This window comes from Gadus macrocephalus, chromosome 5 (genome assembly GCF_031168955.1).
Source record: "Gadus macrocephalus chromosome 5, ASM3116895v1".
Classification (NCBI taxonomy): domain Eukaryota; kingdom Metazoa; phylum Chordata; class Actinopteri; order Gadiformes; family Gadidae; genus Gadus; species Gadus macrocephalus.
This window is the reverse complement of record NC_082386.1, coordinates 20420794-20446525: the sequence shown is the minus strand read 5'-3', so window position 1 is coordinate 20446525 and position 25732 is coordinate 20420794. Positions and strand designations below refer to the sequence as shown.

The 25732-nt window shown below is 50.2% G+C and overlaps 1 protein-coding gene across 7 annotated transcripts in view; it reads left to right on the top strand.

Moving 5' to 3' along the window:
• Nucleotides 1-86: 86 nt before the first annotated feature.
• The window catches only part of mgaa (MAX dimerization protein MGA a), a 26599-nt gene continuing 953 nt past the window's right edge, over nt 87-25732 (top strand). The window contains exons 1-25 of one of the 7 annotated variants that reach the window (XM_060051292.1): nt 87-1796; nt 4316-5394; nt 6625-8035; nt 8358-8652; nt 10388-10537; nt 11106-11228; nt 11335-12191; nt 14439-14712; nt 15026-15147; nt 15671-15754; nt 15835-15907; nt 16364-17367; nt 18224-18398; nt 18541-19370; nt 19762-19884; nt 19986-20103; nt 20222-20406; nt 20514-20575; nt 20678-20756; nt 20857-20968; nt 21793-22116; nt 22199-22324; nt 24059-24142; nt 24868-24947; nt 24990-25732. The exon at nt 24990-25732 is cut by the window's right edge and continues 953 nt beyond it. In XM_060051292.1, the coding sequence (XP_059907275.1) occupies nt 4373-5394; nt 6625-8035; nt 8358-8652; nt 10388-10537; nt 11106-11228; nt 11335-12191; nt 14439-14712; nt 15026-15147; nt 15671-15754; nt 15835-15907; nt 16364-17367; nt 18224-18398; nt 18541-19370; nt 19762-19884; nt 19986-20103; nt 20222-20406; nt 20514-20575; nt 20678-20756; nt 20857-20968; nt 21793-22116; nt 22199-22324; nt 24059-24142; nt 24868-24947; nt 24990-25649 (8373 nt within the window). In that variant the 5' untranslated portion in view covers nt 87-1796; nt 4316-4372 and the 3' untranslated portion in view covers nt 25650-25732. Of the gene's footprint in view, nt 1797-4315; nt 5395-6624; nt 8036-8357; nt 8653-10387; nt 10538-11105; nt 11229-11334; nt 12192-14438; nt 14713-15025; nt 15148-15670; nt 15755-15834; nt 15908-16363; nt 17368-18223; nt 18399-18540; nt 19371-19761; nt 19885-19985; nt 20104-20221; nt 20407-20513; nt 20576-20677; nt 20757-20856; nt 20986-21416; nt 21772-21792; nt 22117-22198; nt 22325-24058; nt 24143-24867 lie in introns of those variants that run through there. The other 6 variants (XM_060051291.1, XM_060051295.1, XM_060051294.1 and 3 more) reach the window with 6 other exon arrangements.

Here is a 25732-nt window from a genome sequence, read left to right as displayed (position 1 = left end):
ATTAAACGACGACATTCAGACAAACACAACTGACCACATTCAGACACACAACTGGCCATATTCAGACACACAACTGACCACATTCAGACACAACTGGCCTTATTCAGACACACAACTGGCCATATTCAGACACACAACTGACCACATTCAGAGACACAACTGACCACATTCAGAGACACAACTGACCACATTCAGAGACACAACTGACCACATTCAGAGACACAACTGACCACATTCTGACACACAACTGACCACATTCTGACACACAACTGACCACATTCACACAACTGACCACATTCAGACACACAAAACTGACCATATTCATACACAAATTACCACATTCCGACACACAACCGACCACTTCATATAAAGGCTCGTTCCTCAGCACCACACCCACATGAAGGACCAGAACACCGAGATCATTAGATGGGTGCTCGAGCTCCACGTTTACTATAGTCCCGTTATACTAAGGGAAGCGCAATAACGCTCCATGGGTTTAATTCGGCACTCGATCTCCGGTGAGTTATTGTCTTGTAGTTTGGCTCTTGGGCGGATTTTGCGATCTGTGACACGGCCAGGTGTCTCCGCCATTTCCAGTGAAACCACAAGGCGTTTCCGAGTGAAGAACCCGTAGTCTCAAGATGGAGTCCGCCTGACTCTGTGGGTACAAAGCTCCACTACGGCTCAACACCAACCTCTACTATTACCCCGACCATTACTAACGTTACTCGTGCCTCTACTACAACACTATTACTAACATTACAGATGGCTCTATTCCAACACTATTACTAAGGTTACAGATGGCTCTATTCCAACACCATTACTAACGTTACATACACATGGCTCTTTTCAAACACTAACCTCGACGATAACAAACGTTATACGTGGCTCTATTCCTAAACTAAGACCTCGACTATTACTAACGTTACACATGGCTCTATTCCCATACTAAGTAACCTCCGTATAAACCCTCAGCCGTCACTACACGCGGCTCTATTCGATTAACTACCTATTGTTCACACGGCTATATTGTTCATACAAACCTTTCTCAAACCAGTTCTCATGGGCACTGCATTCTTTCCTAAAAATGGTTTCATCTCCATTCTGGACTCTGGAGATGCTCTTTCCTATCGCTCCACTTCAGACTTGTCCTCCTACATTCATCAGTAGTGAAGGACATTGTTACTCCAGCTCATATGAACACTTCTATGCATATCGCTCCAGCGATGGACGGTGCTCCGGTCTGTGCACCAGGCCCCGCGGCGTGACCGGTGAATCCGCGACGTCCTCGGTGGATAGCAATGGAAGGAGCCCCGGTCTGTCCACCGGGATCCCCCGGCTTCTCAGCCGCGACACGCCCCGGGGCCTGGTCGATAGACCGGGGCTCCGTCCATCGCTGGCGAGGTCTGTCCATCAGGATCCTCCGGTTCCTCAGCCCCGACACACCGCGGCCCGGTGGACAGTTGTACCGTCGACCCAGACTGCCACCCCGCCCAACCGCGCCTCTCTTCGATCAGAACAATCGATATAACCAATGAAACACGAGGAGTCGCCTGGATTGTCGAGCGGCCTGTTTTGAACCGTGCGTCAAAATGGCGAACGAACGGGCCTGCGCAGCGGGTACTGCGCATCCCCGATGGAGGGGAGTTTGGTGACGTAGGTTTGGAAACAAACACGTTCCTGCCGTTCTGCCCTCAGTAGAAGATGTTGCTCCTTCCGACTGGAGACCATTCGAAGACCACAGCGGAACGTAAACCGCCCCGTCGAAGCACTCGATCTATGCGACGATGCAGAAGGTAATCCTTGTGCATGGCCCAGCACATGGACGGGGAGAGACGAGGAAAGGGGAGCCTTGCTGGGTTGAGGGGGCAGACTGCAGCCATTGCGGCTTGGGGTTGAAAGACGGCTTCCATTCTGGGCCGGAGTCCGCCATGTTTTCGAAAACACGCGGTGATTAGTGATGGAGGTCCGTGATCGTGTCGAGTCGTCGGTTTGGTTTGTCGTCGGCCGACATGCGACCCGGGCCGACATACACGACCCGGGCCGTCGTACACGACCTGAGCCGTGTGGTGTGTGTTGGACGGACGATCGTGTTAGCCAGCATCAGCAGGATGGGTTTCTTCTTGTCTTATTATTATTTTATTTATTTTTTACTTATCCAATATATTACTACAGTTGTGTGTTGGATATATATAACTAAACGTGTGTGTTGGATATAACATAACTATATATGACTGTAATTTTACTGCATAAGAAACATAGTTAAACATAAACATGCTAGTCACAGCCAGGCGGGAGCGCGTTTCATGGCCGCCACGTCGTACGGGAATAGGAAATTTTTTTTTTTTTTTTTTTATTAGGCTTCAATTTAGGCCTACTTCAGTTTTGACCTGAACTGGATGCTTTAAATTAATTCAGACGTTAAGGCCCGGCATGAGTAAATGCTAAAGGTGCTAACTTGATGTTTGGGGCTTGTACATCACAATGCACCATGGGAGTTTTGGATGACAACACTTCGCCATTTCGAGATGAAAAAAGTGTAGTGCCGTAATTAACAATCCCAAGTAAACATAATTCTACCATTACCAATCCTATACCAAAACTTGGTTTTGCAAAGTCCCGGATTAGAAGCACAGTGGCAGTCTCAAACACAACGTCTCCTCATAATGTCAAATATGTAAGGGCTAATGTATAGAATAGGGATGGTTCAGAATATTTGATTATTCGTTTATTCTTTCCAAGGGTCAAAGCCGATTTTTAAGATTTGGACCGGTAACATTTTTTCCGCTTCAAATTAACAATAATTAACCGACGGTACTAATGTTGGACACCTCGAAGGGCATTACTTGGAACAATCATTAACCTCCCGTAAGGTTCTTGTGCAACGGAAACGCTCACTCCTCCAGTAAATAGGACGTAACTTGGCTACGACTTGGTAACGGGAGGTATTCTAGTCAGCTCAGCTATGAGCCAGAGAGCTAGCGTTATGCATTGTAAATATTTATAATTTGAAATTCATACCAGCCTTTATACCACAGATACTCTAGGCCTGGGACTATAGCATATAACCGCTTTGTCTGATTACAGTTTAATTGATTTTTCAAAATTTGCCAGCCTTCGTTTTGAAGACCGAATCACCGCGCCATTCGTTTTAATGGGGATCGCGACAGTCTTTACTTTCAACATAAAGTGTACATATTTGAAATTTGTCCAGGCCTTTATACCACAGATACTATAGGGTCTTATAGCATATAAAAGCGTTTTCTGAAAACAGTCCATGAAAAACTTGAGTTATTCACATCCCTAGTATAGAACGTCAGTCACTATCGGGACACCGACACGAAGCGGAGATGTCTTGCTTTGCCCTGACGGGTCTTTTTTTTTTGACATTATACATTATCCCGCTTATTACACAGCTACTTGCCAAAATGAAAAAAAATCTTTCGCAAAGTGTGTCTCTTTACTGTGAGGGGGCTGGGGTTGATAAGTTACCGGACTATTTGCGGAGTAGGCACAAAGACGTGAATCGGAGGCAAAATAATTTGCTTTCCTTGACAACGGTCATTATATGCTTGGCAACAGTCAATTATCTAAAAATAATTCACAGCCAGAACTCGGGAAGGCCCATGCAGGTGAACGGGACGTTCCACAGCATTGAGGAGAGCCGTTTAATAATAGTAATTAAAAATTACCAAAACACAATTACTTTCAATAGCATTACTGTGCTCCTCTCCTTTTGAAACTGAGGCAGTAAGTCATCTGTGATGTCACGATCTACAGGCTGTAATAGCCATTATTCCCTCTTGTGTTGATGGGAAGGTTAATTGCTTGACTGGTTCACGGAAAGGAATATCTAGCTAGCTTAGCATCAGCGGTTGTTGCAGGAATAAGCTAGCAGTTTTTAGATTGAATGGTCAAGTAGTACACTAGAATGATAATCAGATTTAACATGAACTGGGCTTCTTGTAATATGTGTGATCTTCATAACTGGTATATGTGATGCATCACCTTGATGCATATCCAGCAAATGAAAACATAATATTGTTCAACTGCAATAACCACCAACATTACCCTGTAACCCTGTGCACAACCACCATCCACCTCAACATTACACTAACTACGCCCACTACAGCTACTCACCTCAACACAACGATATACCATCCATGAGGGTCTCCTTACCTTCCTGTTCTTAACAGTCCGATACCATGGATGGTGTTTATTTGTATAAAACCAGACTTGCTAATAATAGTTTGTATGAATAAAGTGTATTTCGGGATACATACTGATTAACCTTCTTGTTCTCTTGGGGTCTCAGGCTGCAGGCTTTTTGTGAATCAGAATTCGCCATTCTTTGAATGTCTGCATTTCATTCATGGCCACCAAGAAGAAGCGTAAGGAGATGGTGTTTCAAAAGGAATGTACTAATGGCTATAGAAAAGCCTCAAAGCCTCCTCTTCCTGCTCCGTCGTTGGTTCTCCTTAAACCTGAGAAGGCCGAAGAAGGAGATGGAACTATTGTCACGGACAAAGTGGAAGACTGCATAAAGATGCCCTCGACAGGCGAGTCCCCCCCCACTACAGCGGCCCTGGAGAATCTGCCTGCCATGATCAGCTGCCACGGCGTGAGTGTCACCCTGGACAACAACGTCATGTGGAACAAGTTCTTCAGGTGCCAGACGGAGATGATCCTCACTAAAGATGGCAGCCGGATGTTTCCCTACTGCCGCTTTCGCATCTCAGGCCTGGATGCGTCTCAGAAGTACTCTCTGTTGGTGGACATCCAGCCCCTGGACAGCAGCCGGTACGAATGGACTGGGCACCAATGGCAGGTCGCTGGAAAGGCATCACGCCATTTGAAGAGTCAGGCATTCTCTCACCCTGATTCACCGTCCACAGGGCAGCACTGGATGGAGCAGCCGGTGTCTTTTTATAAACTCAAGCTCACTAACGTGATCCCCGGCCAGGGAAACCTTGTCCTGCATCCACAGCATCGCTACATACCTCGCTTACTTGTCGTCCCTTTTTCTGCGAACGGCAAGAAGGATCTCAAGCTCAATGGACCTCGGGTTGCTACTTTCACTTTTCCACAGACTGAGTTTTTTGCAGTCACTGCTTACCAGAACTCACGGTTTACACAATTGAAGGTAAACTATAACCCATTTGCTAAAGGGCTTAAAGATGAACGATCAAGCTTCCTGGCCCTGAAGCCCAAATCAGTTGCTAGCAAAGACTTGAACAATGAGCCAGACCCGTCCAATAATCAAACTCCTCTTGTGAAGAAGAGTTTAAAGTATTTGCTGGCAAACCATAAGCCTAGAAGCTCCCCAGTAGCAGACCACCAGCATTCAGATACCTTGATACCTGCAGCTACCAGCTCCACTGAAGAACTGTCTAGGTAAGATGATGCTAAGTGGAAAATGTAGTTCTTGTTACACACATAAACCACTTTTTAGCCCAGTTACCAAACTAGCTAAATCGTTCAGACCACAATCCTTTGAACCGTAGCCAAGATGTAGGCTATATCAGTCCCTCCAGGATTTCGCGGGCCTTTTCTGAGATTGTTGCGGTCCAAAATGCCTGATGTTGCGTGAGCTTTTCGAAAAAGTTGCAGTGTTTTTAATGTTTTTGTTGCGATTACAGCGCAAGAGGGCATTTAGCAGACGCTTTTATCCAAAGCGTCTTACATCGTTTAATACACACATTGACACACAGACAGCAGAGTCAACCATGCAAGGCAACCGCCAGCTCGTCAGGAGCAGTTAGGGTTAAGTGTCTTGCTCAGGGACACATCAACACTCAGCTAGGAGGAGCTGGGGATTGAACTAACAACCTTTCGGTTACAAGACAACTGCTCTACATCCTGAGGTAAGCCGATCCCTTTTCGGGATCCGCAGTTATTTTGGTCTGCAAGTGTGAAACGTTGGACATGCACATGCTGCATGAATGCTTGAATCACTTGAAGTAGCAAACACGGAAGTAAGGCGGAAGGTAGTTTGTCGTCGTCAGTTCAAGACGACGCCACTGATTGGTTAGAATTGGTTAAAATCGCGACACCGACCTGAATTCGCGGTGATTGGTTGTTGCGTTGAAGTTGCAAATCGCAACATTGCGAAATCCTGGAGGGTCTGCTATATATAGTAATATGGAAGCTAGTAGGCTCACAGCCACTCAACTGCAACAGAGGGTTCTCGTATCATAATGGTTTATTTAATTCACCGCAGTAATTTCCATTTGGCAGTACTTTTTTTAGGAAAATCCATACACTAATTAATGCATGTTTATGGGCTTTCCTGTAAGTACTGACTGTAATAGTTCTGCACCGGAATGGGTTAACGAAAAAGGCACCTTTAAATTCAACATTTCAGACGGTGCTGTATTTCACACTACTTTACATTTAACGGGGACTCCTACGGATCTGACTAAACCACTTAGCATATCATTTTCACGCCATTTCCATCTATTTATTGGTGTGTTTTTCTTGGAGAAAGCTTTTGACATGCAAACAATCTTCCCTGCATCGTCCTGTTTGTTTTAAAACACAGACTGCAACTATATAATGCTAGTTTATTATTTCACTGAAAAGTCTAGAGTGGGAAGTTTAATGTTTATTCATTTCTTTCCTCAGTCAGGCAAAGCCCTCTCGGAAGTTGTTTTCTGAACTGATCCGAGAGGCCCACGTCTCCCTGCGAAGATGCAATTTGGACAAAATGGTCACCAGTATGCAATCTACGTGCAAAGTAAAGGTGCCTGAGTTTGAGCGCCCGGTTCCGACAGTTTGCCCTGCAGTCGATGAAAAGTCAACAACGGCTGCTTGTCCTGCCCCTGAATCTCCAATAAAGCCGGTCATGTCTTCATTGGACAGCAAGAGTGACTCTGAACCTCAACCAGAAGTAAATGCGAGGCCACACAAGCGACCGGCGCTTGTTCCTCTTCCAGCTCTCGCCCGCTTCCTGTCAAAACATCAGTCAAAACACAAGAATGTGGGGACCAGACAAGAGTCCTTAAATAAACCACCCCCTGAGGCAACACCTCCCTCTAAAACGGCCCCTTGTGACCGGTCCACTGTTGGTTCCCAACCTCGGTCAACCCTGCATCACCCGGAACCAACACAAGAGGGTCAAGTATTGGCTCCTCAAATTGTGGTTCCTAAACCTAAGGTACCGGATTGTACACTTGTGTTACCAAGCATCGATCTGTCATTATCTACTTCTGAGCAAATAGATTTCTCCACTTCTGCCCCTGAAGGGTTGCCAACAGCCATTGACTCAATCCTGGCTGACATTACAGACTCCAGTACCATAGCTCCATGTGTGTCGACCAATCGACCTGCCTCCCTCCTACCAGACTCTTCCCCCATAGGTTTTGAATCACTGTCTCCCGTCTCCTCATCAGAACCGTTACCCCCCCTACATGTGTCTCTCGGATTAGAAACCTTAGCGTCTCCATCAGCCGTCGACACTACCCTGAAATGGCACTCGCTGTTTCCCCAGCCTGACCCATTTTTGACCTCGTATGCACACTTTTACCCCACAACCCATTCTCCTACACTATGCCCCCAGCATCAGCCCAGCCAAGAAGCACCCTCTGTAACCCCTGACCCCTTGCTGCATGAAGATGAATACCAGTCCTTACCATTCCCGGGAGAGTTGTCTCCCCTTAATCTCCAGCTCTCGATGTCCCCGAGCTTCTCATCGCTGGATGGTGGCGCGTTGTCGCCTAGCCCTTCTCTCTCCGACCTCCTGTCCTTTATCTCCAACGACCACAACAACCTTCTCTTGGAGGCCGAAGTCGTAAGGGCGGAGCCTGCTCTGGTTCCCTGCCCGCCGCCTCCCCTCGCCGTCCCAATACCGAGGCCGGATCCCTTCCCTCCAGTAGAACCAGAACCGGAACCAACCGCCAAGCCGATGAAGGGTAGGAAGAAGGGTAGGAAGGAGCCGTCCGAAACGGCTCCCAGCGGCTCCGACCCCGGGTACACCAAGATGCAGCCGAGCTTGGAGGAAGTGGAGGAGCAGCTCTTCGTCTCCTTTACCTCCAAGGTAAAGATCCCTAATGCTGCCCTTACATTAGCTGGTGTTAAGTTTGTTCCAAATTGAACCACTTGGTGATTAATGAGCTGAATCTCGGTTCAAGTATTTCTGTTTTTAAGTTCTGATGTATTCGATGGGTTATACAGTGGAGTTTTTTCAGAATATCTTGGTCCTTTATAATATCAAACAAACAATTCCCTCTCTAATATTTGATAACACGAGTAACAAACAAATTCAATAGTTTCACAGGCAGGGCTTTAGAAATCTATCTCTTAATCGTATTTTTATATAACCATTTTAATTAGAGCAAAACCTCTGCCACTCGTTTTAGGAAGCACTGAAGCTCCACATTCAGGAACCACATGACGGCCCAGGGACCCAGCCTCTCGAGAGCTCCAGAGAAGATCCTCAACCAAATGCATCCTCATCAGAGGGAGAACCTCGTCCACAAAGCACACCTCCGCTAGACACGGGAGAGATTGGGGCTACTGCAACTGGAGAACATGCTTCTTCAGGTGATGTGGTAAAGGATTACAAGGAGAGCATCGCCGCCTTTCAGAAGGTTCTCCTATTGGAACTGAAGCTCATGAAGAACAGACAGGTCATCCACCCTGTGTTGCAAGAGGGTATGATTTATTCAATATTTATTTTTCTTATTTAAGACATTTGCATACAACAGCCACGTTTAATTACCTAGCATGGGTCCTCGCATCCTTCAGCCCTGATGGTCTTCATCCTTAAAGACAAACTGCGTTTTCTCAACCTGGACCTTTTATTTTCTGATCGTTTTTGGTATACGGGACTATCATCATCATCCTAATAATAATATTAATATCCTTAATTTTTAGAGCACTTTACATTCAGAAATCTCAAAGTGCTACAGAGTTTAAGAGAGAGGAAAAAAAATTAAACGGGTTCAAACATATAATGCATAAACAGTGAAAGGGAAATTAGCAAAAGGCTTTTTTAAAAAGATAAGTCTTACGTTTTTTTTTTAAAAACAGCTGTAGTCTGTGGGGCCTTCAGGTGGTCAGGGAGGGCGTTCCATAGTCATATCCTAGTTGATTTGATCCAGGCCGGGATTATTCCTCCCCCGAGGTTGTGGCCTGTCTGACTCGTCGTAATCGTTTTAGGCGTTCTCGCTCAATACTGAGACTGAGGGTGCACTCACACTAGGCCATCTGGCCGTGGCCGTTGGCTGTCGAAACTGTGGCCTGGCCACGGTAGGCTCTTGTACATACGTCATCACGTCGTAACACGTCATCACCAAGCGTCCGCTGCATGGACCATAATAAAGTCTGCCGCAAGTCAGATTTCGGAATTCTTGTGGGTCTTCTCCAACTGTGCCTGAATAGCATCGTCTGCCCAAATGGCTAACAGACACTCGACCTCTCTGTGGGACCAACGTGAACCAACAGTTGAACTGCTTGACGCCATGTTTACCGTTTAATGGGAAAGAAGGCTCGTCGCCTTTATTATGTCCATTGTCGTCGCATGGACTATACGTCATCCAGCTCAGGTTGCGTAGCCGTGCGTGTGCGCGTGTCGGTTCATTAGCATTTGTACCGTGGCGGCCCGTACCGTAGCAGCACACCTCTCCCAAGTGGCCAAGTTGGCCGGGCCTGGCCAGACTGGCCACACTCACACTGGCAGATTTGAGCACGGTTAGGTGTGAAAACGGCCACGGCCAGATGGCCTAGTGGGAGTGCACCCTAAGGTTGCCGCGGTGTGGACATTTTCACACCGAGTCATTTTCATACACTCGTGTCAACACCGGTCACACTCGGTGACAGGAGAATTGGCAGCGCGCCAATTCTCGGTGACGGCGTCTTATAACGTTCTATATATAATAGTATAATATAATTGTATATATAATATCACGGCCAAAAGCTCTGGGGGACTCCGGATGGCCGTAGCGCGGGGAGCTCTCGTAGGGATTGGGTTTCGCGGGGTTTGTTTACCGGCGTTGCTATGGTTACCGGTCTTGTGCGTTCGAACGCTTTATTAGGTATCTATTAGGTTTGTATATATATATTTTTTTTTATGAAAAAACACATCAATAATAATAATTTATAATTTTTTTAATCAAGTAGGCCGTATTAGACGGCGAATATTTTTTTTTATTACTGGAAAAAAATAAAGAATATCTCGGTGTTGCCGGTGTTAAGGCCAACACCGATTACTCGGTGTTGGCCTCAACACCGGTTATACCATATACCTGCGGTATATGCGGCAACCCTAACTGAGACAATTAAACGAATTGTGACCTGCATTAGTCCCCTAGACTCAAAATAAGAGGAGAATGGGTTCCATTGTTTACCTTTGAGTCTTTTCATTTTTTCCAATTTGTGTGAACTCCAGTCGGATTGAAGATGCATTTACTGGATTCTGCGCTCGCTATAGACCTGCAGTACCTAGGGGTGCGTCTACCCATCCCTCCTCATCCTTTCTCCTTGGAAGCGCAGGCTCCAACAGCGCGGGCAGCATCACCGCCAACATCACCTCGTCTGAGTGAGAATCCACTAATGTTTTAGCAGTGACATATAAAGTGTTGCTAGGCTACACCTCTTAAGTTATAGGATAGCCTAGCCTTTGGTGGCTTTTTAGGTTGCTATGGGTTTGCCTAGCCTTTGGTGGGTGGTTAGCTTTGTATCCGTTAGCCTATATTTTGATGGGTTGTTGGCTTGCTATGGTTTTGCCCAGCCTTTGGTTGGTGGTTAGCTCGCTACTGATTAACCAAGCCTATGTGGGTGGCTAGCTTGCTAGGGGTCAGTTAAACCTCTGGTGGGAGGCTTGCTTTCAATGACGTTAGCCTAGCCAGTGGTGAAGGGTAAGTGTGCTAAGCGTTCGCTCAGCCAGTGGTGGGTGCTTGGCCTGCAAGGGGATAGCCTGTGGTAGATGGTTAGCAATAAGATGAAAAGGTTTTACAATGGGATAGCCTAGCCTATGGTGGGATGTTAGCTTGCTTGTGGTTAGCATTTTCCTATATTGTGCTGGATGCATTCAAAACAATGAACAATGATGTCTTGTAATATTTGAAGCGCCCTTTTATAATAACATACCCATATTGTTTCTGCAGGTGTGTGCTTGGACTTTGTTTCTAGGACAGGTAAGACCTCAGACATTACCCAAATCAAGGGTTGGAGAGAGAAGTTCCCTCCTTCAGAGTCGTCTACATCCTCTTCGTCCTCCAGGCCCGAAGGTTTGTAACTCACCGATTTAAACACACGCTCTCAATAAACGTTTAGAATCTTGGCATGCTGGAGAATTGCAGCAACCATTTAATCGGGGTGTGTCTCATGTCGTAGCTGCTGTCTCGGCCGAGCATCCCAGTAAGAACTTGTCAGCCTTCTGCAGCGACATGCTGGATGAGTACCTGGAGAATGAGGGTAAGTTCCTCGACCAGCACGCCTCCAGCTTCTCCCAGGCCCCGCCCGAGCCCGTGGCCTACAAGCTCCCCGTCCAGAGCTCAAGCTACGTCCGGACCCTCGGCAGCGTCATGAAGAAGCAGCCCCTCAGCGCGCCCACCTCCGCCCTCATCTCCAGCTTCGTACCCCCCTCCAAGAGGCCCAGGCTGCCGCCCACCCCCACCAAGAGGCTCAGGCGAGACGGGAGGCAGAAGACCGCGGGGCTCAAACTGAAAGCGAAACCAGCTGCAGGCACTGGGGACTCGACGCCGACCAACAGCTCTGTAGTGTCCCTCGCCCAGCCCCCGGCCCCCGCCACGTCTCAAGCCTCGCTGGCCACGCCCCCAAAAGTCCCGTCCCTCACGTCCCAGACACTAGACAAACCCGAGGCACACCCATCCCCAGCCAAGACCGCACCCTCTCCCGTCTCCACGCCGGCCAATGCCCCCTCGAAGAAGACAAAGAAACTGAAGTCGTCGCCCTCCCCTCTCCCGACGCCAAAGACGCCCGTGTCGAAGGACCTCGCTTGGGGCGTTCAGAACCTGGCTCCGCTGGAGTCGGACTCTGAGCTCGGCCTGGCCGAGGACGAGTCCCCGGGCCGGCCGCCGCCGCCGCCGCCGCCGCCCCGAGCCCTGGTCTCCGTCACGCTGCTAAAGCAGAGGGACCTGGAGGAGGCAGCGGTGTGGGAGGGGCGGCCCCGGACCTGCGTCACCGAGGAGAGGGCCTCCGTTGCCCTCACGTCGCTCTTCACCTCGGCGGTAAGTAGGGCTGGGTGTTGCCCGGCGCCTCACAATTCAATTCGATTCGATTCTTTAGGTCTTCGTTCGATTCGATTTCGATTCGATATTGGTCCAATTGCTTCGATATATATTCAATAATACGTGCAGATCACGGAAATACCTACCGTATTTTCCGCACTATAAGGCGCACCGGAGTTTAAGCCGCAGCAGCTAAATTGAATGATGTGTATATATATAAGCCGCGCTGGAGCCCGCCGCTTAAAGGTGGGGGGGCGCGGACCGGTCATAGACCCATAGAGTTAAAGTTGGTGGACTGTAACCTGTAAAATCCATAGATTTAGGAGGTCCCCTAGTGGCCGTTAGCTGTAAAGATCCATAGATTAGCTGCACCGTTATATAAGACGCAGAATCGAAAAATGGGAAAAAAGGCGCGGCTTGTAGTCCGAAAAATATTATTTAACCATTTCTTTGTGCTTTAACTAGCAATAAGGGAATACACCATGTATAGTATTGTTCCTGAGCTAAACTTGCAGCATAAAAGTAATAATCATAAAATTGACAAATGTAAAAGTGCATGTACATTTAGGAATACTCGCTTCTAGATTACAATGACTTAGGCCCCGTCCACACGAAGCCGAAACGGGCGAAACCGTTACGGTTTCGATCTATCCGGTTTCTAAGTATCTCCGTAAAGACGAAGCCAAGCGAAACCGGATAGATCTGTAGAAACGCTGTAGTAAACATTCCAGGCCCATAAGGGGCGCTGCTTCTGGTACACAAATCCAGAAGAAGAAGAGGCGAGCATGCGCATAAAGGCTGCCCCCCGAACCACTAACAACACAAACAAACAGCTCTTCTACGATGGCGAACTAGATTCTCAATAAATAATGGCTTAGCAACCCAACAAGGGACATGATATGCTGCAGAACGATTACAAGCTTGTAGTCCGCCATCATCTTTTTTGTTGTGATTTCTGAGACTCCGCGGGCTTAAGAGCCATTGGCTAGGAGGTCGAGGGGTGGGGCGATGATGTCATGGTTTGCGGTTTCAGTCGGTTTCAGGCGTCCACACGAAACCAAAACGAAACCGGATAGATTTGAAACCACCTCCGAGGGTGGTTTCAGAAGTTTGCGGTTTCGGTCAGCGGATTCGCTGGCTTCGTGTGGACGGAAGGCCGAACCGTACAAGACCTTTGCGGTTTCGCCATGAAATCGGCTTCGTGTGGACGGGGTCTGAGTATGCTTCTTTTTTTCTTTCTTTTTTTATGGAATTTTCTTCTTCTTTTTTTTCAAAAAAGTTCTGAATCGAAATTGAATCGAGAACTGATGAATTGATATATTTTTACCCAGCCCTAGCGGTAAGGCCTCTGTTCAATACAGATAGCCCCTCCCAGCAGTGAGCCGGGCTGCGTTCACCACCTGTGGTGGTGCCGTTGTTTCGCGTTGACATGATTGAAACGCAAGATGGATACATCCACCGACTCAAGGAAGGGCTTTCCTGAAGGGTCGGAAATGAGCTGTTGGAGTCTTCTCACAGATACTTAATCTCACTTAAGAGTTTACTTTGTTTCTGTGATTAGTTTCCTGTACCGCTCAGCTAGCTAGCTTAAAGTTTGTTTTGGTTTTTGTTAGGGCCCGACCGATATTGATTTTTGAGTGCCGATGCCGATTATTTTCAGAGAAAAATTACGATTACGATTTAATCGGCCGATTAAAAACAAAACAAAAAAAAGCATATAAAACGTAGTTTTTGATACCTTAAATATACTTTAAACACTTTTGATGAATATGTGAATTGAATGCAGAACCTTTGAGTGTTTTAGAATACATTTACAGTAAAAAATGAGTAATGTAAAATGTAAAATAAATAACTAACTCCCAATGTGCTGCGCTCGTGAGCAGTGACTAACACGTGCGTGCTGAGCAGTATGGTCTCACCGTTAGAGTCTACAGTATAACAAATTAACATGGCCTGGGACCTAAAGAAAAACAGGCACAACATGCTCAAACAACGCGTCTTGTTTACATTGGTGAGGTGAGTGCGCAGCTGCCTGAGCGAGCGTGCTTTCATGTTGTACGGTAAAATTCAATCTCCTCTTTTTTACTCCAGCTAAAGTTGTTAGTTAGCAAGGCGAGTAGGAGCGCAATCTGCAGGATACTAAGCGCAATAACATGTAAAAAATGCAGGCCGATGAATCGGTCGGGCCCTAGTTTTTGTTTTTCAATGTGAAGCACTGACCAAGACACGGTGTTCCTCTCCCCCTAGGGCTTCGTACGTGAAGACCCTACTGCTCCGATCCAGCTGGTGAAGCGACCTACCCCAGCCTGTCTCAAAGACTTCTGTCTGCTGGGCTGCGTCTGCTCCAGCCTGGCCCAATCCCGGCTCATCACCCACTGCGGCAAGATGGATTGCATGCTGGGTTGCAGCTGTCTGAGGCAGAAGGTGGTCCTGCTGAAGAACCTGGACGGGTCAGACTCCGGCCCCTCGGAAATTGACCCCTCCAGGAGAAAGAGGAAGAGGAGGATGAAGATGGCCTATGGTGGGTTACACGTTCTGTAGCAGCCTGCGTACTTCTAGTCCTGTCTAGGTTCTGTAGAAGCCTGCATAGGAGGTCCACCAGATCTACGTGCTAATTATTTATTAAGCTTTATGAAATGATTTGATATGCTTTAGAGTGTTTATTGATCAGGTGTAGCGGGGGTTTACTGATCGGTGTAAAGGGTGTTAATGGATCAGGTGTACAGGGTCTTTATGATCAGGGGCACAGGGTGATGATATCAGTTGTACAGGGCGTTTATGATCAGGTGTATATGTTGTACTGGGGCCATCCTTCTCGTCTCTCTTTGGTGTAGTCCTGAAGGAGACGGAGAGCGTGGCCCAGCCAGCCCAGCCGGTGCGCACCTTGTGGAAGGGTGGAGATGTGGACCCTGAACCCACGTTCACCCCAGAACACCTCATACCCCCGAAGAAACAGGTACGAGCCCATTCACTGGAACAGTCTAGATCTCCTGGAGCATAACCCTGGAACAGTGTCCACCGAACCGCAACAATGATCTAAATCAGTCGATCCCATTCGGGTGAAGAACCCTAAACCTGCCTTTTGGGGGATTTGACGCATGTTTCCGATGTAGGTCGCAGCGACGCGAGTGAGCAAGTCAAAACATTTTCGAGTCACACCCCCAACAGTGTTTGCTGGTCATAGTTGAACACAATTGTTACGCACAATTGTCCTGTCACAAATAGTTGGAATCAATTGTGGGTTTGCCATAGCCTCAAAAGTTTAGGGCACCAGCAGAATCAGTTCATCTTGTTCGGATCGAAGGTCAAAAGAACCACATCCGGTACAGAACACAACTGCATTACCGTCTGCACGCCTCATGATGTCTACACGTCCGCCAACACTAGGGGAGCAGAGATGCTCCTCACAGGGCTTTATCCTTTATCTGAGCCCTCAGGATAAAGCGTCTGTCGTGGGCTGAGCTAGTCTGTGTTTCCAGGTGCGACGCGGGGCTGGGAAGAAGGGGAAGACCTGTGCCCGGGTCCGAGGTTACACAGGGAGGAAGACGCTCACCCACGCCCGGGTAAGGACTCTGATTGGCTACTGGGAAGCTTGGGTAGTCTGGATTGGCTGGTTTGGTAACCAGCTTTATTTGTGTTTCAGAAGTTGGAAGGTGTCCAGGAAGCGGAGGAAGAACACACGCAGGTCTTGAAGAAGACGACGGCCAAAAGGACAGGTACCTCATATAACCAGGTGTACACAAGTGGGACCGGGTATAACCTGGTCCAACCAGGTGTAGGTCAGTATGGACTTGTGTGGACTCGTGAAACAAGTGGTTGAGCGGTATATCCATGTGTAGACAGATGGTGTACTCAAGTTTATCCAGTTGTAGGCTGGTTTAGACAGGAATAACCAGGCGTAGACATGTGTAACCAGGTGAGACCAGGTGTGACCAGGTGTAGACAGGTGTGACACTGATGTATGATGTTATTTTAGACCTGGTGAAGACTGATACAACACTGCTCTTCACCTGTCATACACCTGGATTCACCTCTCTGCACCAGGTGTAGATGGGCGTAGGTCAGGTGTAACCAGGTGTATAACGTCTATAACCAGGTGTCGAGCTTCCTTTAGCGAATCACTGGTTTGGCTTCGCATCTCTCCCGACTCTAATCTCCAGAATCTCCCCCAGATCGGAGCAAGCACCTGGTGATCGTGGCCGAGTGCCGATGGCCCAGTACGGAAGTTCAGAACCAGGTTCTGAAGGCTGTTTGCCAGGCCATGGCCCAGGAGAAACTCCACACGCCATTCCGGATCGGCAAATACCATGTCAAACTCCTGAGCTTCAACATCAGAGAAGGCGTCGTCCACTACAAGGTCCACATATCCGAAGGCAACGCAGACCCCTCCAAAACCCCGCGGTCCACCACTAGACCCACGGGCCCAAGTAAGACGGGAGGCGAGGAGACGGAGGGAGGGGAAACGGTGCAGGACCATCAGGAGGAGGTTCGGGGAGAGAGAGCTGTGGAGTACTGGCAGAAGGAGGTGGAGGGCGAGGAGGACGTGGAGTACTGGCAGAGGGAGGTGGAGGGAGAGGAGACGGAGGAGGACGCTCAGAAGGAGGTGGAGGAAGAGGAGGCTCTGGAGCCCTGGCAGAGGGAGGTGGAGGGAGAGGAGACGGAGGAGGACGCTCAGAAGGAGGTGGAGGAAGAGGAGGCTCTGGAGCCCTGGCAGAAGGAGGTGGAGGAAGAGGAAGCTGAGGAGGACCCTCAGAAGGAGGTGGAGGAAGAGGAAGCTGAGGAGGACCCTCAGAAGGAGGTGGAGGAAGAGGAAGCTGAGGAGGACCCTCAGAAGGAGGTGGAGGAAGAGGAAGCTGAGGAGGACCCTCAGAAGGAGGTGGAGGAAGAGGAAGCTGAGGAGGACCCTCAGAAGGAGGTGGAGGAAGAGGAAGCTGAGGAGGACCCTCAGAAGGAGGTGGAGGAAGAGGAGGCTCTGGAGCCCTGGCAGAAGGAGGTGGAGGAAGAGGAAGCTGAGGAGGACCCTCAGAAGGAGGTGGAGATGGACAAAGACCTTAACCTGAAGGAGGTTAAAAAAAGGATGATGAAGATGGCTCTGCCCTTCCTCTCTGGACTCTCCCACGCAGGCTTCCTCTCAGCCAACCTGAAGGCGGCGGGGGGAGGCAGCCTACTGGTGCAGGTAAGAAGACCATAGATGATCAAAGCTCATAGGAACATCGTACTTGCTAACCTATGCCCTGTAATTAAAATCAATAACTCCTCCCTCTGATAATCTGACATACAACAGAATTTAAATATTGTATTATAACCCACTTAGAGATGTCCACTTTCACTAAGAGATGTCCACTTCTTACTTTATTCTTACTTTTATTTATTGTATTTTATTGATAATTTTCTATTTTATAATCTTATCTTCTATGCTTGTTATTTCTCTTTTGTGCGGCGCACCTGAAACTAAACAATTCCCCCCCGGGGATCAATAAAGTTTTCTGATTCTGATTGATCACGGCTTTATCAGCTGTCCGGCAGGTCTCAGCTAAGGCACTATCGGCTGTCAGATGCACAAATGCAGCATAGCTCCTGTCTGATAGCGACGACTAGCAGCCGTGCTCCAGCATGGACACAAGGACACCTTGGAGGACATCATGAGTGACATGCACAATGTCCTTCGGCAAATTGTGTAAATACTCATGCAGATTACCAGGAAATGTGAAGCGCAGAAACTCGTGGGTGACCTTTGGGACCGCGAGCAGCTCTTCATGTAGCTGTGTTCTGTGCTTGCAGTATGTCCTTGGTCTTGGGTATAGCAGGGGGGGGGGGGGGGAGGGGGGGTCGACTGGCTATGTTCATTTTAAGAAAACATCAATGCACATCTAAATGGCATGGTATATATCTATTAACTTCTTTAGACACCTGGGGTGATCGGAGGGAAAATATTAGGCAAATTGTTAAACTTGCCTAATTGTTAAACAAGAGGGGGCGGGACATATCTGCCCCGTCACTCATGTGTCCTTCCTGCTGGTGTCCCGGGACAGGTCAACGGAAAGCCCTACCCCAACGCTATGGTCCAGCTGGGGCGCATGGGAGCCTTGCACCCGGCCAACCGGCTGGCAGCCTACCTCACCGGGCGGGTGGTACCCACCCAGCCCCCAGCCCCCCCCGCCTCCAGCACTGCTACGGTCTCCACGGCTACCAGCCCTCCAGCCTCCGGTGAGCAGCATGTGGTGCCACGTCGGCCCGGGGGGTGGGGTGGGGGGTGTGTGTGTGTGTGTGTGTGTGTGTAGGTGTGCGCGCGCGTGTAGGTGTGTGTGTGTGTGCCGTGTTTGAACTGTGACGCCGTCTCCTCTTTCAGACCTGCAGAGTCTGCGGGTCGGGACCACGGGACCGGGCCCCTCCTCTCAGAGGACAGGCGGGCGGATGATCCGGTTGGTTCCGCTGAGCCAGCTCAGGAATCCGAAGGGCCGTGACGGGACTCCCGGGAACAACGAGGACCGCAAAAGCATCTTCATCACCGCGACCGGACCCAGGAAGGTGATTCAGGTGCTCTCTGTGAAGCCCGCCCCGTCAGCGGGAACCTGCAGGTTTCGGCTCGTCTCAGCCGGCGACCGCAGCAACGCGTCGCTCAGTCTCCCCCTGCCCAAGCTTCCCCCGCTCACACCTGCTGGTTCCAGTGGAACCGACCAGAACGTCAGAGCTGCTGGTTCCAGTGGAACCGACCAGAACGTCAGAGCTGCTGGTTCCAGTGGAACCGACCAGAACGTCAGAGCTGCAGGTTCCAGTGGAACCGACCAGAACGTCAGAGCTGCTGGTTCCAGTGGAACCGACCAGAACGTCAGAGCTGCAGGTTCCAGTGGAACCGACCAGAACGTCAGAGCTGCTGGTTCCAGTGGAACCGACCAGAACGTCAGAGCTGCTGGTTCCGGTGGAACCGACCAGAACGGCGACATTGGACAGATCGCTAATAGCGGAACTGACCTGAACATCATCTGTGTGGACAACGAGTCCGATGTCCTGACGAATGAAGGGCATGTGGGCGTGGCTAGGATATCCTCCAGGGCCTCGTCGGCCGTTGTGCCGAGGGCAGAGCATGACGTGGTGGTTTTGTCGTCCAGTGATCTGAGCGATTCGACCTCGGACAGCAAGCGGGAGGACGGGCCGGGCGACGGCGCGAGGCGAGACAGGGTAAGTAGGGCGAGTAAAAAATCATAATCACGATTATTTTGGTCAATGTTGAAATCATGATTATTCATTGGATCATTTTTATTGAGTTTGAAAACATGATGTATTTATTCAGCATGTCTCTCCCCAAAACACTTGGTAGCTGAGAACTTTGAAATTTCGCCTTTAAAAAATACACAAAATTGTCAAAAAGAAAATGTTGAAATCTAAAATAAGGTACAGATATGTATCCAGCTGTTCTATCAACTTTCTATAAAACATAAAAAAAAAAAAATCAAAAAATCAATAATCGAAATTTGATTCATCGCCCAGCCCTAGGGAGCAGTAGTGTGTGCGGTTGTGTGTGGTGTGTTGTGTTGTCAGTGCGCTACAGGGTTTGTGTTGTGTCCCACAGCGTAACAGCCGTTTCAGGCTCCTGGAGACGGAATGCAGAAAGGCCATCGATGTGGGGGTAGCCAGACTGCAGAAGGAGATGGGGCTCGGAGAAAAGTCTCCCAAAGTCACAACCATCAAGCAGGTCGGTCCCCACGGTTACCCTCACAAAGGTGTCTGTTGCGCAGCAGTTGAGGGTTTCCGGTAGCAGAACAGGAAGGTAACGCTACGTCTCCCCGTGCCCAGGCCCGTGAGGAGTTGCTGGAGCTGAGGAGCTCGGAGGGCAAGCTGGCGCGACTCAACGTCGCGGCCTCACTGAGGAGGCAGCGAGGGGAACGCATCAGGGCTCTGGCCCTCAGGACAGGTGACCCAGCGCCCCTCGACCCCTTCACACCCTCTCACACGCCCCTAAACCCCTCGCACTTCACCTCCTCCCACCTCACCTCCCCTCCCCTCACACACCACCCGTGCTCTGGTTCCAGGGAGGTCCGAGGCGTCCGTCTCCAGAGAACTGCTGCTGCTGTCCATTGGGAACGCGCAACCGGGACGGACAGGAAGTGACCCGCCGTTGGCTCCCGGGGTCGCGGCTCGGATGGAAGAGACGGACTCCGATGAGGAGAACCTTCCCTCAGACACGCACGACTACATCGGCAGCAGCATCCGTGGTGTAAGAACAACGGCCCTGGTGTAATGCACCACCACCACCGTCCATACCGTGGGGCGCATCCAACTCGGATTGTGTTGCGGATTGTTGACATTTTCGATCTGTTGCAGGACGGCAAGGTCGACATTGAGGCATTGGCGGATGACGTATCAAATACCGTGGATGACAAGAAGTATGAACCTGACGCGCACATAACGATCGGCACGCGTTGATCGTTAGCAGCTAACCAGACGGCTATCTGATGGTTAGATGCTAACCCGGTGTCTCTTTCTAGGTGTCTGGTCACGGCCTACAAGTCTCTACGCTCTGAACTCAACTGTATGACCGCAACCAAAACGGAACTCCTGGCCTCGGTAGGAAAACAAAAGTACCACTTGTGCTGCTTCTAGTAATTGTACTAGTGCTGCTACTAGTACTTCTGGTATGACCTATTGTTCTGTTTGTGTTCGGCAGGCCTACAGCGTGATCTGTGATCTGAAGGACGAGGAGAAGCTCTGTGAGAAGGTTATGGTGACCCTGAGACACCAGCGAGCCCGCCTCATCAACACCATCTCTGTTAGATCTGGTGAGAACCTGGTTAGGGTGAACACTAGTCTCGCAAAGCCAGACCAAACTACAGCAAGTAGAATGGTCTGGAGCCACGCTACCTCGAGCCGTCTATCCGTGTGGAAACTGGGCGGGCCTTTTTTTATTTCTTTAAACCAATCACAATCGTCTAGGGCGGGGCTAAGCCTGGGAAGCAGCAGCGGTGTCCATGCAAAATAGAACATCTTTCTTCCTCAGCAAATGCTGTAAGCAAATCTTTTGCAGTTCTTTGCAATTTTCGACGGAAAGAGCCAAACATGCCAACTTTACAGCGCCGTCAAAGTCCTCTTCAAAACTCGGCATACTGCCTAGTTTCCGAGTTTGAGGGGGAGCACAATACGGGAACGCCAGCAACCGGAAGGGGAGGAGTCGCGGCCAAATCGGCCGCTAAGCAATAGACGCTGTCCACTTCTGTTCAGCCAGACTAGGTGAACACTAAAGAACCAGGAAGAACCCAGTAGAACCTGTTGGAACACTAAAGAACCAGGAAGAACCAAGGAGGACCTGGTACAACGCTAAGGAACCAGAGAGACCACTAAAGAGCCCAGTATACACTATGTATACTGTGTATTAACATCGATACTGATACTGGATCAGAGTACTGTGTATTAATATCGATACTGATACTGGATCAGAGTACTGTGTTCACATCAATGCTGATACTGGATCAGTGTATTTTTGTTTGTAGTATAGTTGTGTGTCTTGGTCTGGGGCTTGGTAGATGCCGTGTGATTGGCTGCTGTGCGGTGTGGTCAGCTCTTCTGGTTCTCTCTCTCTTGCTCTCGCTCTCGCTCTCGCTCTCAGGGAGGTCAACCAGGAAGATCCTGGAGAAGCTTCAGAGCATCACAGCCAAGCAGCGGCAGCTGGAGGTGAGGCGACCCAGACTCCGGCCAGCAGAGACCGACACGCCGCTGGACCTCTCGTCCACCACCAGACCACGGAGCCAGCTCCCAGCTCCACCCTGTACTGCACAGCTGGATCCGCAGCCCCCCCCTCCTACAGCCAGGTCCCCCCACAGTGCGTCCAGGCTGAAGACCGTGCCCAACATCCTGACCCGAAGGAAGCCGCCCTCTCCGCCTCTGTCCCCCTCGCCGTCCCCTCCCGTCGGGTGGAGCGAGAGTAGAGAAGGTAAATAGCTCCGTCAGGCTCTAGTGGTTCTGGTCTCGGGGGTGTTCTGCGGAGATGATCCATCTGATCCTCGTTTCTCCAGCTCCGGCCTTCCACACCGCCATGATGCCAGCCGGCCTTGTTTCCTTCCTGTGTCCGTTACCAGGACAACAGGTCCTCACACTGAAGCACATGGCGTATGAACCGGGAGCCCCGCCTCCAAACCCAGGTACTTAACAAGTAGCTCTTACAGGTACGCCCCTCGTTGCAGGTAGCTCTTACAGGTACGCCCCTCGGTACAGGTAGCTCTTACAGGTACACCCCTCGTTACAGGTAGCTCTACAGGTACGCCCCTCGGTACAGGTAGCTCTTACAGGCACACCCCTCGTTACAGGTAGCTCTTACAGGTACGCCCCTCGGTACAGGTAGCTCTTACAGGTACGCCCCTCGTTACAGGTAGCTCTACAGGTACGCCCCTCGGTACAGGTAGCTCTTACAGGCACACCCCTCGTTACAGGTAGCTCTTACAGGTACGCCCCTCGTTACAGGTAGCTCTACAGGTACGCCCCTCGGTACAGGTAGCTCTTACAGGTACACCCGTAGTTGCAGGTAGCTCTTACAGGAAGCTCTAACAGATTCTCCCCTAGTTACATGTACCTCAATGCAGGCAGCTGATTACAGGTAGTTAGTTATATGTAGTTTGTTGCAGGCAGCTGATTACAGGGAGCTTGGTACACGTTCCTCGTTAAAGGGGACATATTATGAAAACAACACTTTTCCTGGGATTTGGGGTGTTGTTTTGGGTCTCGTACACACACAAATGTCTGACTGAGACATGCATTTCTGAAAGTACCCCGCCTACAGTTACCAAACGAGCGAGTCAGTTTCGGCGCCCCCTCCTACGTAGGAAGGGGGCACAGTTGAATATTACCTCCAACTTCCCGTCTCCCCTCCAATCAGAGCATAGCTAAGATTTTGTGGTAGGTCCATGGGACCAGCGGACGAGCAGCTCCGGCGGGGGGAACTTGGCAGCAGCCCTGCACAGCTAAGCTCCGGGAGTACAATCCCTTTCTCCTCCATGTCTCCTCCTCCGGTCTACCGCCGAAGCTTTGGCGGTAGACCGGAGGAGGAGACATGGAGGAGAAAGGGATTGTACTCCCGGAGCTCAGCTGCCAGACTGCCGCCAAGCTACCCCCGCCGGACTGCTGCCGAAGCTCCAGAGGTAGTTCAGCTCCCGGAGGACACCCGCCGGAGCAGCCGGAAAGCTTCGGCGGCAGTTCAGCTCCCGCAGCTCCGGCGCAGGGAGCTCGGCGTAAGTCCGGAGGCTCAGCTCCCGGGGTACGATCCCTTTCGCTTCCATGTCGCGGTTCATGGACTTCAGAGAGTCGAGGCCAAAGTTCCTTTCCCCCAATTCTTCTCAACCATGGCCGAGATATCCCCCACTATGAGTCTTTATTTGTTGTGGAAGTACCAGAGACGTCAGACGCAGTCTTTATGATTCATAATATCATCCGAGGCGCACGTTTTTGGCCGTGATATTAGATATAAAATTATATAAAACCATATATAATATTATTATTATATAGATATAGAGCTCCATGACTCGGCAAACGTCAACAATCCCTTGTCCTCCATGCTCCATGTCCTCTGACAGCTCATTGGTCAATGGGCAGCAGCTCATTTGCATTAAAGGTACAGACACCAGAAACTGCGCATTCTGAAGGGACTGAAACAGGGGGGATTAGCGGTAGACGAGATTTTTTTTTCCTAAAAGTTTCCAGCAAACAGCTTCAAAAACATGTTTTCTGGAACTCAAATACTACATTTACTTGTTTGGAAAACGCCATAATAGGTCTCCTTTAAGAAAGCTTGTTGCAGGTGGATCGTTTGTAACGGGCAGCTCGTTATGGCACCCCGTTCTGGCCCCTCCTTCCAGGGTCTGATTCTACCTTTGTTTCCTCAGGTGTGGCTTCAGTCAGCCTAGATATCGCTTACCCAGCCAATGAAAACATACCTCCCCCCTGCGTGTCCCGCCCCTCCAGCAGCAGTATGTACAGCGCCGCGACGTTGCTAACCCTGCTTGCTGCTAACCCCACGTCACGAACTAAGAGAGGAGGGATGCGCCGATGTACTCCTACTGCGAGGTTCACCGTAGCTCCCCTCGGTATCTGCTGCTATAGCATTCAGTATGTAGCAGCGTCCTATCGGTGCATCCCTCCGCTAGAAAACCCACTAACCCGTGAACATATTAACCGAGTAACCAACCAGTAACTGACCAAGCATCAGATTCATATAGTGGCAATAAAAAAAAAAAAATAGATTTGAGTGTGTAACCCATGTTGACATGCGCAGACTGTTTCTTTAATCTTCCGAGGTTACGAGTACTCTGCCAACGCCCAACCCTTCAGAACGATCACTTCTAGAACTCGACATCTGTTCAACATAGTTGGATAATAACGTTCTCAAATCGGCATTCTGAAATCACCTTTGGGAAAACGGGTTTTTACAAAGGTAAAAAAAAACAACAACTGGATCCTCTCTGAGGAGGATAGCTTGTTACCTGTAGGACGGTTGGCTCGTTGGCTGTAGCCAGGATAGCTGCAGTGATCTTGGCTCGTTAGCCGGGGCAAGATTGTCTGTGAGGGGTTAGCTTGTCAGCTGTAGCGAGGGTGGCTGTAGCGTGATACGCTAGTTAGCTGTAGCGAGGTTTGAATGTTGGCTGTCACATTCATAGCCTCTGCTAACGCCGATGCTAATTGGTTTGCTCCACAGATGGTCCTTTCACCACCCTCTTGTACCTGGTGCCCTCAACCACAGCCCTGCAACCCCTGCAACAACTGCAGGGACCAGCAGTCGACGAACCTGGGTCCCTACCCCAGCCCCAGACCCTCCAGGCTGGGTCTCAACCCCAGCCCCAGACCCTCCAGGCTGGGTCCCTACCCCACCAGACCCTCTTCTCTGCTGGGGCACCACCACCCCACCAGACCTTCCCTGCTGGATCGATACCCCACCCCCAGACACTCCCCTCTGGGGTGCCTGGGGCCAAACTTGAAGAGTGTGGGCCCAGGCCCCCGGGCCCCGTCCTGCCCGCGGAGACCCGGCCCGCACTGCTGACCCCGGACGGGGGTAAGGCCCTCTCCCCTTCCCCGAACCAGCTCTCCTTCCTCAAAGCGAACATTGGCCCGCCGGCAGACCGGACCGCGCTCTCGTCCGTGCCCGGACACCCGTGCTCCTCCCTGGGCCGTGAGCCCCACAAAGACGGACCCCTCGGACCCTCCCTGTCCACTGAGGACCTGACGGAGGCCACGCAGGTCGACGAGCACCTGCAGAGTGCAGCTGGCCCGGAGCCCAACGGTTGCAACGCACTACACTACCCACAATGCAGTTCAACGAGTGGTACGCTGACACTGCCCCCGCTGCTGCAGATGAATGTGGGCGGAGCCAAAGTGAGCGAGTCCACCAATAAGAGAGCAGTGGGTGCGTGGAAGCCTATGCCCCGCCTCGCTGCTATGGGGGTGAAGGGGGGGACCCCCCATCTGACCTCTGCCCCCTGATCTTGTGTCCGATCTTACCCCGGAGGACACAGATGTCTGGTCTGTCCCCTGCCGTGGTACACTCCCTGCTAGGCTAGCGCTCC